Below are 15,536 nucleotides of genomic sequence, written 5' to 3'. Positions count from 1 at the left end.
TAATTCAGACTTCTTTGGTAGGAAGGTATGACCAAAAAATTTTACATGGATTTTCCAGATCATGAGCTCACCATGCCCCTAACCCCAGCAATATGGAAGAGATAACTGTATATTTTTATTTCCCAGTGCTGCTTCACTACTTCCTGGTATCTTTTTAATGTATCCTTTTCTCCCTACCCTCAGTGATGGCTAGAACAAGCATTTCAAATATGCCTCCTCACATTAGGATTTAAGGTAGTAGTTTGCCTTGCTTGTTAGCCACACTTTGCAAGTGCTGTAATGCCATGCAACATGATCGTTTTTATTGCTGATTTCTTTCTTGGATTCTGTATCCTGTGAAAAAATCTACATTGTAGCTGCACTCTATGGCATGAGTTCTTAAATTGTGTGTGTGTAGGTGGGTGGGTGTGTGCGAGTGTGTGTGATGGTGAAACCTATGGCCTTCTTCTGAGAATGGTGTTTTTAAATGCACAAAATAAAATACATAAGATTTCAAAGAAAACAGATTCTATTGAAATAAAGTTATGAAAGAAACAGTTTAAACAGGTTCACAGACCCCAGGTTAAGGGCCCCTGCTTTATGAGATCTAGTTTGCTCCACATACATTTCTACTGGTCTTTGTTTGACCAGTTCGTCCCTGGTAAAGAACCAGTCAATCCTGTATTTAAAACTATGGTACAGAAATAAAGATCCTATAATTAAACACAATCTTTACTATCTGTTTTTTTTCCTTTCTTTTTTCTTTTGTTTATTTTGTAAACACTTCTATTTCCCTTTGAAACACCTACTATTGCATTTTAAAAATCAGATTTACCATCCCTTTTCTGCTTTTTGTTGTTGTTGTTGTTTAGTTGTTTAGTTGTTTCAGTTGTGTATGATTCTTCATGACCCCATTTAGGGTTTTCTTGGCAGAGATACTGGAGTGGGTTTCCATTTCTTTCTTCTGCTCATTTTACAGATGAGGAAATTGAGGCAAACAGAGTGAAGTGACTTGCCCAGGGCCAGATTTGAACTCAGGAGGATCAGTCTTCCTGATTTCAGGCCTGGCACTCTTATGTACTGTGCCACTTAGCTACTCCTCTCTCTCCCTTAATTTCAGGAAAAATACATCCTCATGATAACAATTCACGTTTTCCACCCATTCTTCCCTCCTCTCCACCTTCTTGTTGCCCTGTTAACTATATGAGCTTCGGCAAGTCACTTAACCACAGTGAGCCTAATTTTCCTCATCAATAAGATAGGGAGAATAGTACTTAAAGTATATATATACCTCACAAGGCTGTATGTGAGGATCCAATGAGAGAATGTATGTGAAGGATTTTGTACATGGCAAAGTGATAGTATCTGTTAGCTACTCACACATTCTTAATATATAACAATAAACATGGTACTAAGTGGTACCTTTGTCCTTAGATCATAAACAGCTTTCTTTATTTTATTATTTTAGCAACAAACATTTATTTTATTTTTCCAGTTACATGTAAGGGTAGTTTTCAACATTCATTTTCATAAGATTTAGAGTTCCAAATTTTTCTCCCTCCCTCCCTTACTTTCCTCCCCCCCCATCCACGAGTGCTCTTTTTATCAGTTCTTTCTATGGAGGTGAATAGGAAGCTTCATCATGAGTCCCTTGGGATTGTCTTGGATCACTGCATTGCTGAGAGTAGTTTTCATTCACAATTGCTCATTGAACAATACTGCTGTCACTATGCACAATGTCCTTCCAGCTCTGCTCACTTCACTATACATCAGTTCATGAGTCTTTCCAGGTTTTTGTCATTTCCTATAGCACAAGACCATTCCACCACAATCATATAGCACAGCTTCTTCTGTCATTCCTCAATTGATGGACATTCCCTTGATTCTCAATTCTTAGCCACCACCAAGAGTTGCTATAAATATTTTTTGTACAATTTCCCCCCTTTTCTCTTTTTCATGATTACTATTGTTAACTGTTTCCCTTCCATCTTATTCCCTTCCCCATGATATTTATCCTGTTATCCATCTTCTTTCATCCTATCCCTCTTCAAAAGGGATTTGCTTCTGTCTGTCACCTCCCCCACTCTTCCCTTCCTTCTTTTGCCCTTCTCTCTCTTTATCCCCTTCCCCTCCTATTTTCCTGCAGGGTTAGAGAGATTACTCTACCCAATTGAGTGTGTAAATTATTCCCTCCTTGAGCCAATTCTGATGAGTGTTAGGCTCATTTACTGCCCAGATTAAATAGATTACTCCACCCAGTTGGGTGTGTGTGTTAGTCCCTCCTTGAGGCAACTCTGATGAGTTTAAGGTCTTTAAGCCTTTTCTGATAAAGTGTAAAATTCATTTATTGCCCTGTTCCTCCCCCATCTCTTCCCCCACTCCATAAGCCTTTTCCTATTTTTTTCATGTAGGATTTCACCTCTGCCCTTCCCCTTCCCCCAGTGCATTCCCCTCACCCCTCAATTTAACCCTAAGGATGTCATCATGGGGCAGCTAGGTGACACATTGGACAAAGCATCCACCCTGGACCCAAGGGGACCCCAGCCAAAACCCAGCCTCAGACTCAAAACAGTCACCCCCTGCACTACCCCAGGTATGACCCCCAACTCTAATTTTTTTTTAATGGTTCTCTAGGGTCTTGTATTTGAAAGTCAAATTTGCCATTCAGTTCAGGTCTTTTCATCATGAATACCTGAAAGTCTTCTTTTTCATTAAAGTCCCATTTTTTCTCTGAAAGATTATGATCAGTTTTGCTGGGTAGGTTATTCTTGGTTGTAATCCCAATTCCTTTGCCCTCTGGAATATCATATTCCATGCCCTCCAGTTCTTTAATGTAGAAGCTGCTAGATCTTGTGTTATCCTTATTGGGGCTCCACAGTACTTGAATTCTTTCTTTTTGGCAGCTCGCAATATTTTTTCCTTGACCTGAGAGCTCTGGAATTTGGCTATAATATTCCTAGGAGTTTTCCTTTTGGGATCTCTTTTTGGAGGTGATCAGTGGATTTTCAAGAAGGGTGCCACATATAAAGAAGAACATTGACAAGCTGGAACACTTTCAGAGGAGGGTTACCAGGAGGTGCAGGGGACTTGAAATCATGCTCGAGGAGGATTGGTAGAAGGAACTGGGAATATTAACCTGGAAGAGGGAAAGACTTATGGGAGGCACCATGACTCTCTTCAACCATGAGGAAGAGCAATTAGGCTTTTCCTGTGTGGCTCTAGTGGGAAGAACTAGTGGCCAATAGTGACAGGTGATGGGAAGGCAAATTTTGGCCCAATACCCTAAGAATTGGAGTTGTACAACAGTAGCATAGGCTGCCCCATGAAAAAGTTATGCCTTCCCATAGGAAATATCGAAGCAGAGAATGGGCAGCCACGCACCAAGGACACAACAGGAAGAATTCATGCACGAAATAGGAGGCTGGCCAGAGTGACCCATAAGGCCTTTCCTCCTCCAAGATTAAGTGATTCTGAGCACTCTTTGCTCTGCTTTACTCTCCAAATGTCTAGCTACAAATTTGTTTCATGTCTGTGTGTGTGTGTGTGTGTGTGTGTGTTTTGATTTGCAGAAATGAATTCAGAGCATGGACGGATGTTAAGCCTGTGAAACCTATCCGCGCCAAGTCCCAGTACAAGCCCCCGGAGGACAAGATGCTTCATGAGACCAGCTACAGCGCCCAGTTCAAGGGTGAGCCAAACAAGCCCACACCAGCTGACAATAAAGTCATTGATCGCCGAAGAATCCGCAGCCTCTACAGCGAACCATCCAAGGTGAGCTGCGTAGCCGGGTCCACATGGAGGAGCACACTTACCCTTCCCTGTACTCTGGGGGCACAAGGACAGGCCCACCCTAAAGGATAGAGAAGGGCTCAAAAGGGGTTGCGAAGATGCAGCTAGAATGATGATAATGATAGGAACAGCTCACACTTATTTAGCACTTTAAGATCTTCCAGGTGCTTTCTAAACTACCCTGTGAGGTAAAAAGTACAAGTGTTGTTAGGCCCGTTATGCAAAGGAGGATGTGGTATTTATGACAAAGTGAAGGTACTTCCCTGAGATTACACAGCTGGCAAATGTCTGTGGCAGTATTTAAACCCGGGTCTTCTGAATCCAAGTCTAGTACTTACTGACCTTCTAGCTCTTTTATATGTTCTGGATGTCCTGCCAGTCGAGTCCAATGCACCATTCTCTCTGTTCTCAAGGGAGCACAGATTTAGGTGCACAAGGAATGGCCCCCAGCTCCCCAGACTCCTAAGAACTCATGGTACTCCACTACAATGAGGTCTCACCTGCCATTCTTAATCCTTGCCTCTGCCACTATAGTCCCAGTATGAGACCCAGTATAGTAGAGGACTCCCTGGCCTGGGAAGGCGACACCTTCATTAGAGGTCTTGGCCACAGTTGTAACATTCCCTTTCCCATAATCCTACTCTCCTGGCTCCCCAATTATACTAACGCCAGACCCAGACCCAGACCCAGACCCGCCCCCCAACGATACTGATTTCATTCCATCTAAACTGAACAGCATATATATCAAATTCAGTTACAAAGATCCACAAGGGACTTTTAAGCTTTTGCTGCTATGCTGTAATCATCTTGAATATTACTTATATGAAATGATTTAATCATACAGACATTCTCATTGTAATGGGATCTCCAGTCCTGAAATTTGACCTGCATTGCATTCCCTATCTCACTGTCGGTAGTATTATGCTCTAGGTAGCGTTGTGCTTCTCCTATCACAAAATGACACATCTTGGTAGGGACAGTAACAAATTGAGCCCAGCCAGAATGAAGAATGAGGCTGGAGACCAAGCTGTACAAGGATCCTTTTAAAAGGGTCCCCCCCTACCCCCGCCCATTGCAAAACGGTGGAATAGTGGTTTTCCATAGATTCAGAGTCCTCAGAAAAAGGAATTATGTGACAGATATACTGTATATTAGCTAGAGCTGAATCCACAAGGTAAGAAGATATATTATACAAGGTAAAAAATAACCTCATGAAATAACACTGGACAATGGAAATACTTTAAGGCCCCATTCAATATCCCCATTCCATAGTGGCCACCCATGTAATGTATATGCAGCTTGTGCAGTCTCATGGACTTCAGGGGTTATTCACAAAGGTCCCTGCCCAGGCATTCCACATCAATGACTTGGCCTAAATTATCCCCACAACATCATACAAGAGAAGGCAGGCACTTGCCCAAAGGAATGTAAGAATGACTGATTGAGGGTTAGGGGTGGGAAGTGGGAGGAGGGACCGTCATAGTAAAGATGTGGTCAGTGGACAGCCAGAGGGAGGGGTAAAGAACTGGGGCTGTGGAAAGGGGAATGGATGTACAGCTAGAGCCAGTCTTGTGTCTTAAAGTTCATTCTGAGCAGGGCCTCGGGCACACCCCTGATACTAGGAGGCTAAGGACATCCAACCTATGAAGAAATAGAAAGGGTAGAGGCTGAAGAGTGAGGGAAGAAAACAGAAACAAGGAAGTAGGAACACAGGAGAAAGGCTGAAAGACCAAAAGTCCCAAGGAAGAAGTTGGTATAAACCTGACTCACCAGCAGATTAACCAACTGAGGAGCTCATAAAGACAAAACAGAATTCAAAGAGAGCCCAGATACAATAGGGAAAATTACCACACTACAAAGGAAAGTTCATCAAAAACCCTCAAGGAAAAAGAAAATTATGTGAATTCCCCAGAGGTCATGAAATGACAAGAAACTCCAGAGTGGTTCAAAATATAAGTAAAACGTTTAAAAGAGGCCTTAGGAATTAAATTAGGTTACAAATCAAAGCTCTCAGACTGGAACATTCTTTAAAAACAAGGTACAGAAGTTAGAAGACACAGTAGAGAAGCTCCACAGAATTAGAGACTCTGAAAGAATGGCATATTTGAATCATCAAAATGCAAAATACAGAAGACAATTTTGCAAAAGAAAAGCAATAACAACAATTTTGAGAGAACATGAATTCTCTACAAGCCAAAGGAACTGACAGTAGGCACAAAGAGAGCATAAAGATCATAGTTCTCTCAGGGAAAAAAAACATGATATCACAAAACCCATAATATGGTGAGAAAAAAAATAGAAAACTGAGCAGAACAGTTGAATGAAGACAACAGAGTAGCACTAGAACAAATCTATCTATATGTTGGTGCTGGAGAAAAAAACCCATGTCCAAAACTCCAAGGCATGTAATGGCTAAATGAACAACACATTTTGCAAGCAGCCAAAAGAAAGACCTAACTGTGAAGTTGAACACCAATTCAAATAACCAGGATTGCTCTGTAGTCATGAGAAATAAAAGGAGAGAATGAAATAGTACTTCTAAAAAACAAAGAAGGTCGGGGGGCACACAGTACACAACAATATGTAAGGAATTAATTGTGATTTGGGGTTTTCATAACCCTGTCTTTGCTTCATTATGGTCAGACTGAAAAAAATGTAAGCTTGAAAAGCCTAAGAGAAGATGGGTGTGCACTTTGGGAGATAATTGAACAAACAAGAGGAATTCTGACCACAGGGAACATTTATTGAAACAAAGTAACTAAGCCTCCCCGAATAGGTCCCCCACACCCACATGGGCCTGGCCAGATTATAATGGGGACAAGCCCTTAATATGGTAAGTAGTATCAAGGTAAAACCAAGAGCAGGCATTATATATAATGGAGCTAGATAGACAAAGTCCCTTCCAGGGGTTAAGCAAGGATGTTCATTGTCACTACTACAACTAGATATAGTACTAGAAATGCTAGCTATCATGATATAGGCAAAGAAGAAACGAAATTATCACTTTTGTAGATAAAATGATGGTTTACTTAGAGAATCCTAGAGTCAGGTAGTAATTAGTCAAATTAATAAATAGCTTCAGCAGAGTTGATAAAAAATAAATCTGCATAAATTACCAACATTTATGTATATTACCAACAAAACCTATTGGGAATAAATAAAGAAATTTCTTTTTTTAACTATAGAGTCTAGTATTTATAGCATTGTATATACAATGTTTTGGAGTATACCTTGTCACACACAAGAAATACACAAATATAACTATAAAACAGTCTTTACAGTAATAAGGATAGACCTAAATAATTAGAGAAATGTTGACTGTTCATGGCTATACTAAACCAATATAAGAAAAAAGGACAATATTACATAAATTAACCGCCTTAGTGCCATGCCAATGAAACTACCAAAGGATTACTTTGTAGAGCTAATAAAAAATAATGGAATTCATATGGAAGAACCAAAGGTCAAAAATATTGACTGGAAATAGTGAGGAGGAAAGTGGGGAAAAAGAAGGCCTAGCAATATCAGATCTCTATACTACAAAGCAGTAATCATCAAAACAGCTTAGTACTGATCAAAAAATAGAGAGGTAAATCAGAGAAACAAATTAGTTACACAACTTACAGAAACAAATAGATGCAATAATATGATAAACACAGTAGTGTGATAAACCTAAAGACCTCAGTTACTGGGGAAACAACTTATGATTTGACGAAAACTTCTGGGGAAATTGGAAGCGGCCTTGCAAAAACTAGATATAAACCACCTTCTCATACCACGTACCAAAATAAGTTCTAAATGACTTAGATTTAATGGGTTACATCATAAACATATTAAGTAAAGAAGAAATTAGCTTTCAGATCAATAGCTAGAAGAAGAGGTCATGACCAAGCAAGGGATGGTGAGGATCACAGAAGATAAAATGGACAATTTTTATTACAGAAAATGAAAAAGGTTTTAAATTTAAAAGAATATAGCTAAGATTAGAAGGCAAATAGTTAAGTGGAGGAAAAAACCCTTAAGCATCAAGTTTCTCTGATAAAGCTCTGATTACTAACATACATAGTAAACTGATTCAGATTTATAGAAATAATAGTTATTCTTCCAATCAATAAATGGTCAAAGGATGTGAATAGGCAGTTCTCAAGGGAGGAAATTCAAGCTATCAATAGCCATATGGAAATATACCCCAAATCACAAACAACTAGAGAAATGCAAATCAGATTGGCAAAGCTGACAAATAAAGGAGGGGCTGTGGGAAAGCAAGGCACACTAATGCACTGTTGGGAAAGCTGTGAATTGGAAAACAATTTGGAACTATGGCCCAAAGTTAACTAAATTGTAACTTTGACCTAGCTACTGTGCCTGTATCCTAGAGATCGGAGAGGAGAAAAGGACTCCATTATGAAATAACTCTCATTTGTGGGAAATTTTTCTTCAACTGAGGCAAAATCTGCCTCCCTGTATCTTCCTCTCTTTGGTTGTAGTTCTGCTACTGAGGGCCATGCCAGACAAATCAAATCCTTTTTCATCCTGAGAGCTCCAGATACTTGAAGACAGTGATCATGTCCCTCCCTGTTTTCTCCTATTCAAGCTAAATATCCTCTCTTCCTTCAATGGAGATACAGGCCCTGTGAAGCACTTAGAGCTTGGTCGGGCATCAAAGATGCCAAGGTCGTCCACTGCATTCTGGGCCAGCACCAGTTGTCTTCACTTTTGTCCTCCCATTGGACTTTGATGACTCTGAGACAGAGAGTGAGGCTGAAGACTTTGTGCAACTCTGCTTCACTTAAATCCGATTCACACACAAGTGAAGACATCATCCATGAGATCATCAGTCCTCTTTGAAAAGGAAGGACGAACAGCACACACACATATACATATGTATTTCTTACATAATTGTAATCGAGATATATACATATATATGACATAATTTATGATATAATATATACATATATGACTTTTACATAATTGTAATCGATATATGCATGTATGACATAATTTATGATATAATATATACATATATGACTTTTCACATAATTGTAATTGATATATATACATATTTATGACACAATATATACATATATATGACTTTTTACATAATTGTAATCGAGATATGTGCACATATATCTCGATTACAAATATGTAAAATGATCATATAATACCTGCTCTCATTTCTGTAATGCTTTACACTTACAAAGCATTTTCTTCACAACCACCGTATGAAGTAGGGAGTATAAATCATGTTACCTGACCAAGCCAAGACTCCAACTCATCTTCTGATCATAAAATAAAGTTGACTATGGGAGAATGTAGTTTAATGTTGTGTAGGTTCTTCATCAACAGTTGTAAGCTCATTCTTTTTTTTAAAATATATGCCAAGAGGGCGGCTAGGTGACGCTGTGGATAAAGCACTGGCCTTGGATTCAGGAGGGCCTGAGTTCAAATCCAGCCTCAGACATTTGACACTTACTAGCTGTGTGACCCTGGGCAAGTCACTTAACCCTCATTGCCCCTAAAAAAATTTTTTTTTAAACAAACAAAAATAAATAAATAAATGAATGAATGAATGAATGAATGAATGAATGAATGAATAAATAAATAAATAAATAAATAAAAATATATGCCAAAACAATAGCTCACATTTCAGGTGAATTTAAGATTTGTAAAATCTTCTCCTCAGAACATCCCTGTGAGGTAGGCATCTGCTGTTATGTTTATTTATGCACAAGGGAATGGAGGCCAAGGGAAGTTTTAAGTCACTCTTGCGGACAGGATTTTAATCCAGTTCTTCTGACTTCAGAAACTTTGCCTCTAGAAGCTTTTGCTTACTGTCCACAGCTGTTTGTCAGATCCTCGAAACCAAAATGTCAAATCCTGGTATTGTATATTGTACTGAAGGGCCAACTCTAGAGATGGGGGAACCTCAAAGAGGCTGATCGCTACAATGAACAGAGCATTTGACTCAGTAAGGAAACCAAGGTCATGCCTTGCTTCTGCCACTATTTAGCCAAATGCCCATGGGCATACTGTCCCCTGAAGTCCCTCCTAGAACTCACCAGATGCAGAAACTAACAGGGAGGAAAATGCCTTATCAATATTAATGCCCTCTAGAAATGGGCACTATGGTGGTGGTGGTGGTGGTGGTGGTGGTGGTGCTGATGGTAATGATGACAATGATGATGATTGTTGTGTGTGGCAATACCCCATCCTAAAGCAGCTGAATCAGGTCAGTGTGTGGTCCAAAATCATGGATGCCTAGCTTAGGGAGCCCTGCCTCTGATATACTACATTCTGCATTTGTCTTACTAAGATAGGCATCCTCGGGCAATATGTTTCACCTAATGCTGAAAGATGTGGCCCTAGTCACTTTGATAGACACTCCCAGCCTCAGTTCCCTCATCTGTAAAATGGGTACAAACCCTGTACTACTTAGCTCACACTGTTGTTCATAACAAAGTATATTATCGATTATAAAATGCTATGTAAATGTCAACTATTGTTACTGTTTCTCCAGATTCTTCTTGAAAAAAGTCTAGACACCTTGTCATGACTAATGGGGAGGGGGGGCAGGAGGCACGAGGTAAAAGGGGAATTATAAATCTAATGTCTTTCCTCTCAATCCATTTTCCTGCCTTCTCTTCCATGTTTCTGTGTTTCCATGTCTCTGTGGTATGTGATTTGCTTATTAAACCCATTCAGGTGGAGAAGCCCAGCGTGCCGACCCCAAACCAAAAAGACCCCGACAAGCCATAAACCGCTGAAAAAGGCCAAAGAGAAGCAGCTGACATCTGGCCGAACACTAAGAAAAAGGGCCCAACAGCGAGCGGAGCCAGCGGGTCCGGGTCCCAGGACAGGGAGCAAAAGTAAAGAGATGAACAATAAACTGGCTGAGGCAAAAGAGTAAATTTCCTTGCACCCTTCCTTCCTTCCCCCTCTTCTTTCCTTTCGGTTTTTTGTTGGTTTTATTATTTTCTTTTTTTTTTAAATAAAGGCCCACAAAATGAATTAGAGCTTCTAATCTGCTCTGGTTATAAACCTGTTAGAAGCTTTTGGGGGAGGGAGAGGCTGGGGAGGGTTGTTGGTTTCTTTTTTCCATGGCTGGCTAGAAAGCGTCATTGCTAAGATCATAATTCCATCATGCTTCAGCACTCCAACCCACGCTAAACCTACAGGGACCAGAAGAGAGGGAGGCCGGGGCTCCAGTTACCTGCACGGTGCCTATCCATGGCAGTACCTGGCTCACTTTCCACCCCTGTTGGGAGTGGGAATTAGAAGGGAAGGCTGAGAAAGATATTGGAGACAGGACACAGAGGCATGGTGCCATTGATATAATCATGGTCTGGATTGAGTCCTGGTTCCATTGTGAGGTTGGGCATTCATTTATTCTTTTAGAGCTCCATATGTTAAATAAGGAGCTAGAGTAGATGATTTCTATGAGCCCTTAAGGGTATGACTTCCTATGATTCCTTAAAATTTACCGATTTTTCATGGGGTCTTCTTGACTTTCATGGAAATCTCCTGGTGCTGCTTCAGAGTATCCACAGAAACTCCTCATGCTTATTTTCGGGGTCTTTCATGGAAGGCAATGTTTTCATTTTTCAAATTCAAATTATTATCATGCTGCCCAAAATGTCAGTAATTGATTGTGGAAATATAATGAATGATCTTGGCCTTAATGTAGATAAAAACTAAATTAGTCACAACTGTCAGGGTTTTATTGTGTTTTTATAGAAAGACAGCTCCATGAGAAGAACTATGTCTGTTTCCAGTAACTACCCTTGAAATTCTGGTTCCATTAACAATGTGCTAAATGTCCACACGGAGCCAATTATAGGAATGTCTGAGGAATGTCCTAGAGTCAGGATCTGTTCACCAGGGAGCACAAGATGGAAGCAGATGTTTGCCCCAGTGACTGGATATCATTTTGCTCAGTGTCTCAGACTTTGTAGACAAGACAAGGTAATGAAACTGAAAGAAGAATCCCCAAGTCATTGCTATCGAGCCTTTAGAAAGTTGTTATCATTGAGCCTCTTAGAAAAAGGCAGGATATAAAGGAGAGATAGTAATAAGATTTGTAAGATTTCTTTTACATTTTCCTCCTTTCTGAACTCTTCTCCCTTCCTCAGAGAAGGACAGAGGTTGCTGAAAACATCACTTTGTAAGAAAGTTTCTAGGATTTAGTTGGAGGTGGAGAGTTGTATGACTAAAACTGGTTAGCAAAAGTTTGGGACCTAAATAACACCCAGTGAAGAGCTTGGTGTATAGTGTAATGTGTCTGTATGGCTTGTGGCCCAGGTCTCAGGGTCACATGTTGAGTGTCACAATGGGAATCATTCCCAAGCTTAGCTTTAGAGTATGAATTAGTTAGGATGTCAATGTGAAAATCCCTTTTGTATTTAGGAGGGCACTGTGGAAATCACCCAGGAAAACAAGGCTTTGGGACCACTTGAGGACATAACCCATTCTGACACGCATGCTTCATGGACCCCCCCCCAACACTGATCTCACCCATAGTTATCTTCAATATTCCCAAACCAAGAAAAGTACCTTGACATTGCTTGACAGCAAGCATCAGCTATTGGTTGTTCTGTGTTTTGTCCTTTCTTGGAAATGAGGGAAGCTTAGATAAGTCTTAATGGAAGTAGAATAAAGGCCTCACAGTTTCTCATTTCACATATGCCCTTGGGTTCTTCCTGTTTCAAGCAAGTGGACCCTTCACGAAGCTCTATGGAATTCTTGACCTTAAGGACAGTAGCCTCCGGTTACACTTGCCTGTACATGGGTCAGGATAAGTCTGACTGTCCAATTCCTCACAAATTAACTAAGCACTTAAAATACCTAGTGGCACTTACCAGTGCCTGTCAGACCCATCAGACCCACCTTTATCTCAGGATATAGAACTGTGAGGTAGATAAAAAAGCTGTAGAAAATAAGCAAAATTGGTCAAAATCAGGCCATTAACTCTTAGTCGTTCCTACCTAAGAAAGTTTGTTTGAAAATGTATTATGGATAAAGTCCAAATCTCAGCTGTAAGGTTGCTAAACTTGACATTAAGCAGAAATTATTGTTTAAAAGAGAACCAGATAATCTTGACATCTGTTCATATTTTCCATTGCTCTTTCTGGAACTCAGCATTCTTATCACAGGTCAACCCTAGCTATGGTTTGGATTTTAGGTGCAACACAATCATATAAATTCTTTTCGGCTCATCTTTAATTCCTTTAAAAATTTAGAGCATATCAAGTTGATATTTAGAAATATAGATAACACAGAAGATTTTTAAACAATAGGCCCCATTGGGGCAGCTAGGTGGCACAGTGGATAGAGCACTGGCCCTGGATTCAGGAGGACCTGAGTTCAAAGCCAGCCTCAGACATTTGATACTTACTAGCTGTAATGACCCTGGGCAAGTCACTTAACCCACAATTGCCTCACCCCCCCCCCCAAAAAAAAACACAAAAAAAACCAATAGGCCCCATTCTTGCTACCATATGGTGGTTCTGTGTACCCAGTAGCAGGTACCATTTTGAGAACTTTTCTGACCAAATGACTTTGGGCCAGGCACTCAACATCCATTGCCTATGTGGTGTCTGTCATATAACAGCAGGAGCTCTAGTCTTGAAGTGAGGAGACTGAGTTCATACACCAACTCTAATATTTACTAGCAGTGTGGCCCTGAGCAAATTACCTTCTCTCTTGGGACCTGTTTCATCATCTACAAAATAGGAGTAATAATCTGCCTCACAGGAGTACCACCATTATGAAAGTGCTTTGCAAACCTTAAACAATAACCAACATTTTTGTGGCACCTTATGGTTTGCAAACCTCCATCCCATCTTACTGATGAAGAAACTAAGGCCCAGTGAGGTTAAGCAATTTATCTGGGGTCACATGGTACTTTGTCCGTGTGAATTAATGATATTGTTATTACATAGTCACACAAAATAGTCATATTTGTGGAAGTCACTCTACACAGTGGCATGGTTTAAAATGTCTTGTAGTTATGTTCTCACACATACAGAAGCACTCTGCAGTTCGGCCTGAAGCTACAGATGTCTTCTGCAGCTCCACACGCATGAGGGATAGAATTTGACTTCTCGTCACTGAATTTAGAGAAGGATACCACACATAGTCTAGTCTACATTCAGGCCCTGGCCTTCCAGGACAGAACCCCAAGGTATTTGATCTAGGAAGTCCAGGTGATGATAGCCTGAAGCAAGTGTGTACTGTGACTGGCCAGGGAGGAGGGAGCCAGCAGACTAGTATATGGAGGTAGGCCATCCATCCTTAAAAAGCCACATAAATATAGGAGTCTCATCAAGAATGCTCATTCATTCATTCATTTAGTCAACATTCAGCAAGCATTTATTAAGCACCTACTGCATGCCATTTAGTTTTCCTTTGACTCTTGGGCTTCTTTGGAAAACAGTTTCCCGCTTCTTTTTTCCCATTTCCAAATATAACTCACCAGAAGTCTGGCCACCAGATGATGAATTTTCTTGGCCACAGCAACTCATGAAAGAGTCTGCTAAAGTGTGGAGGGGTTGCAGTCTGTCTTACTTAGGGAACACACATACCAATGAAATCATATATCCTTCAAGTGTTAAGTATGACTCCAACCAAGCAGATTCTGCTCCAGCTTAATTCCCAATCTGGATAATAAATGTGGGTTTCATGTAAAATGTACTATCTCCTCCTTATGAAAAATGGAGGTGCTTTGGCCACCTGCTTCCTACCATTTTGGATTTTGTCCTTGTACCCGCTACCTCTCTTTGCAACATCATGCTCAAGCTGTTCTTTTGTTTGTCCTGAGAGTTTGCTGAATAAAAATCCATGCTCTTGCTTACCTGTGGTTTGTTTGCTGGCATTCTTCTCATCAGACTTCCTGGACTTGTGCCTTGTTGCGCCAGATCCGAAGCATCTAATTACTATTTTGTGGCCTGGGTTTTGTCACCTCTCATGGATTATCTATGTACTGTGCTTGAGCCTTCTGTCCTTGCTGTTAGTAGGAGAATGACACAAAGTACCCATGTATAGCCAATTGATTGTGACGTGCTTGTGGTCTTTGCTTGCTCAAAAAAAAAAAAACAACAACCACCATACACACATACACCGTTTTTTTCCCCCAATGATAAATAAATGCTAAAGACAAATACCATTTTTCTTGATCTTGTTTCGTTGATGAGATGCAGTGGGTAAGTGAAGGAGCTTCCAACCTTCTCTGTTTGAGCCCTATCTCACAGCGTGGGCTGTGGTGGGTCATGTTGACAGGGTTCACCATAATTCAGTTTGCCTTTTGTAGATTGACACCCAAATCCTAAACATATGCTGTACGAATTAACTCTATGTTGGGAAGATGAAGATGGACCCTGAGGCCACTGACCAGACCAGGTAGTGTGATATTTTTTTTTTTATTTCAAATATTGGTGAAGGAATGACTACTTTCATCATCACCATGCTGCATGCTAAGGTGTTGTAAACCTTAAGATTTATCAAAAGCTTTCTCTACAACAGGTCTATGAGGTAGGTAGCACATGGGAGATTATGCCAGTTTTTACAGATTTAAAAAAAGCTGAAACTCCGAAATAGCAAATCACTTGCCAGGATCATCAATTAAGCCTAGGATTTCTGCATGCAGTGGTTCTCTTTCCATTATATCACATTGCCTCCCAGTATGACTGATTCCTTGCATACTTAGGGTATCTGAAATGTCAAGTCTTGACTGAGAGTCAACTCAGTGGAGTGAAATGGGACCACTGGACTTG

At 40.4% G+C, this 15,536-nt stretch overlaps 1 protein-coding gene across 1 annotated transcript in view; it reads left to right on the top strand.

Moving 5' to 3' along the window:
* The window catches only part of MAP6 (microtubule associated protein 6), a 72,216-nt gene extending 57,324 nt beyond the window's left edge, over positions 1–14,892 (top strand). Inside the window, 5 exon segments of the mRNA XM_043994153.1 lie at positions 3,549–3,750; positions 10,471–10,499; positions 10,501–10,565; positions 10,568–10,632; positions 10,634–14,892. Coding sequence (XP_043850088.1) covers positions 3,549–3,750; positions 10,471–10,499; positions 10,501–10,565; positions 10,568–10,632; positions 10,634–10,675 — 403 coding nt within the window. The 3' untranslated portion in view covers positions 10,676–14,892.
* The last annotated feature ends 644 nt before the right edge of the window (positions 14,893–15,536 follow it).

The sequence above is a fragment of the Dromiciops gliroides genome, chromosome 3, assembly GCF_019393635.1.
Source record: "Dromiciops gliroides isolate mDroGli1 chromosome 3, mDroGli1.pri, whole genome shotgun sequence".
Classification (NCBI taxonomy): domain Eukaryota; kingdom Metazoa; phylum Chordata; class Mammalia; order Microbiotheria; family Microbiotheriidae; genus Dromiciops; species Dromiciops gliroides.
Note: the sequence above shows the minus strand (reverse complement) of the source record. Positions and strands in the feature narration are given on the sequence as shown.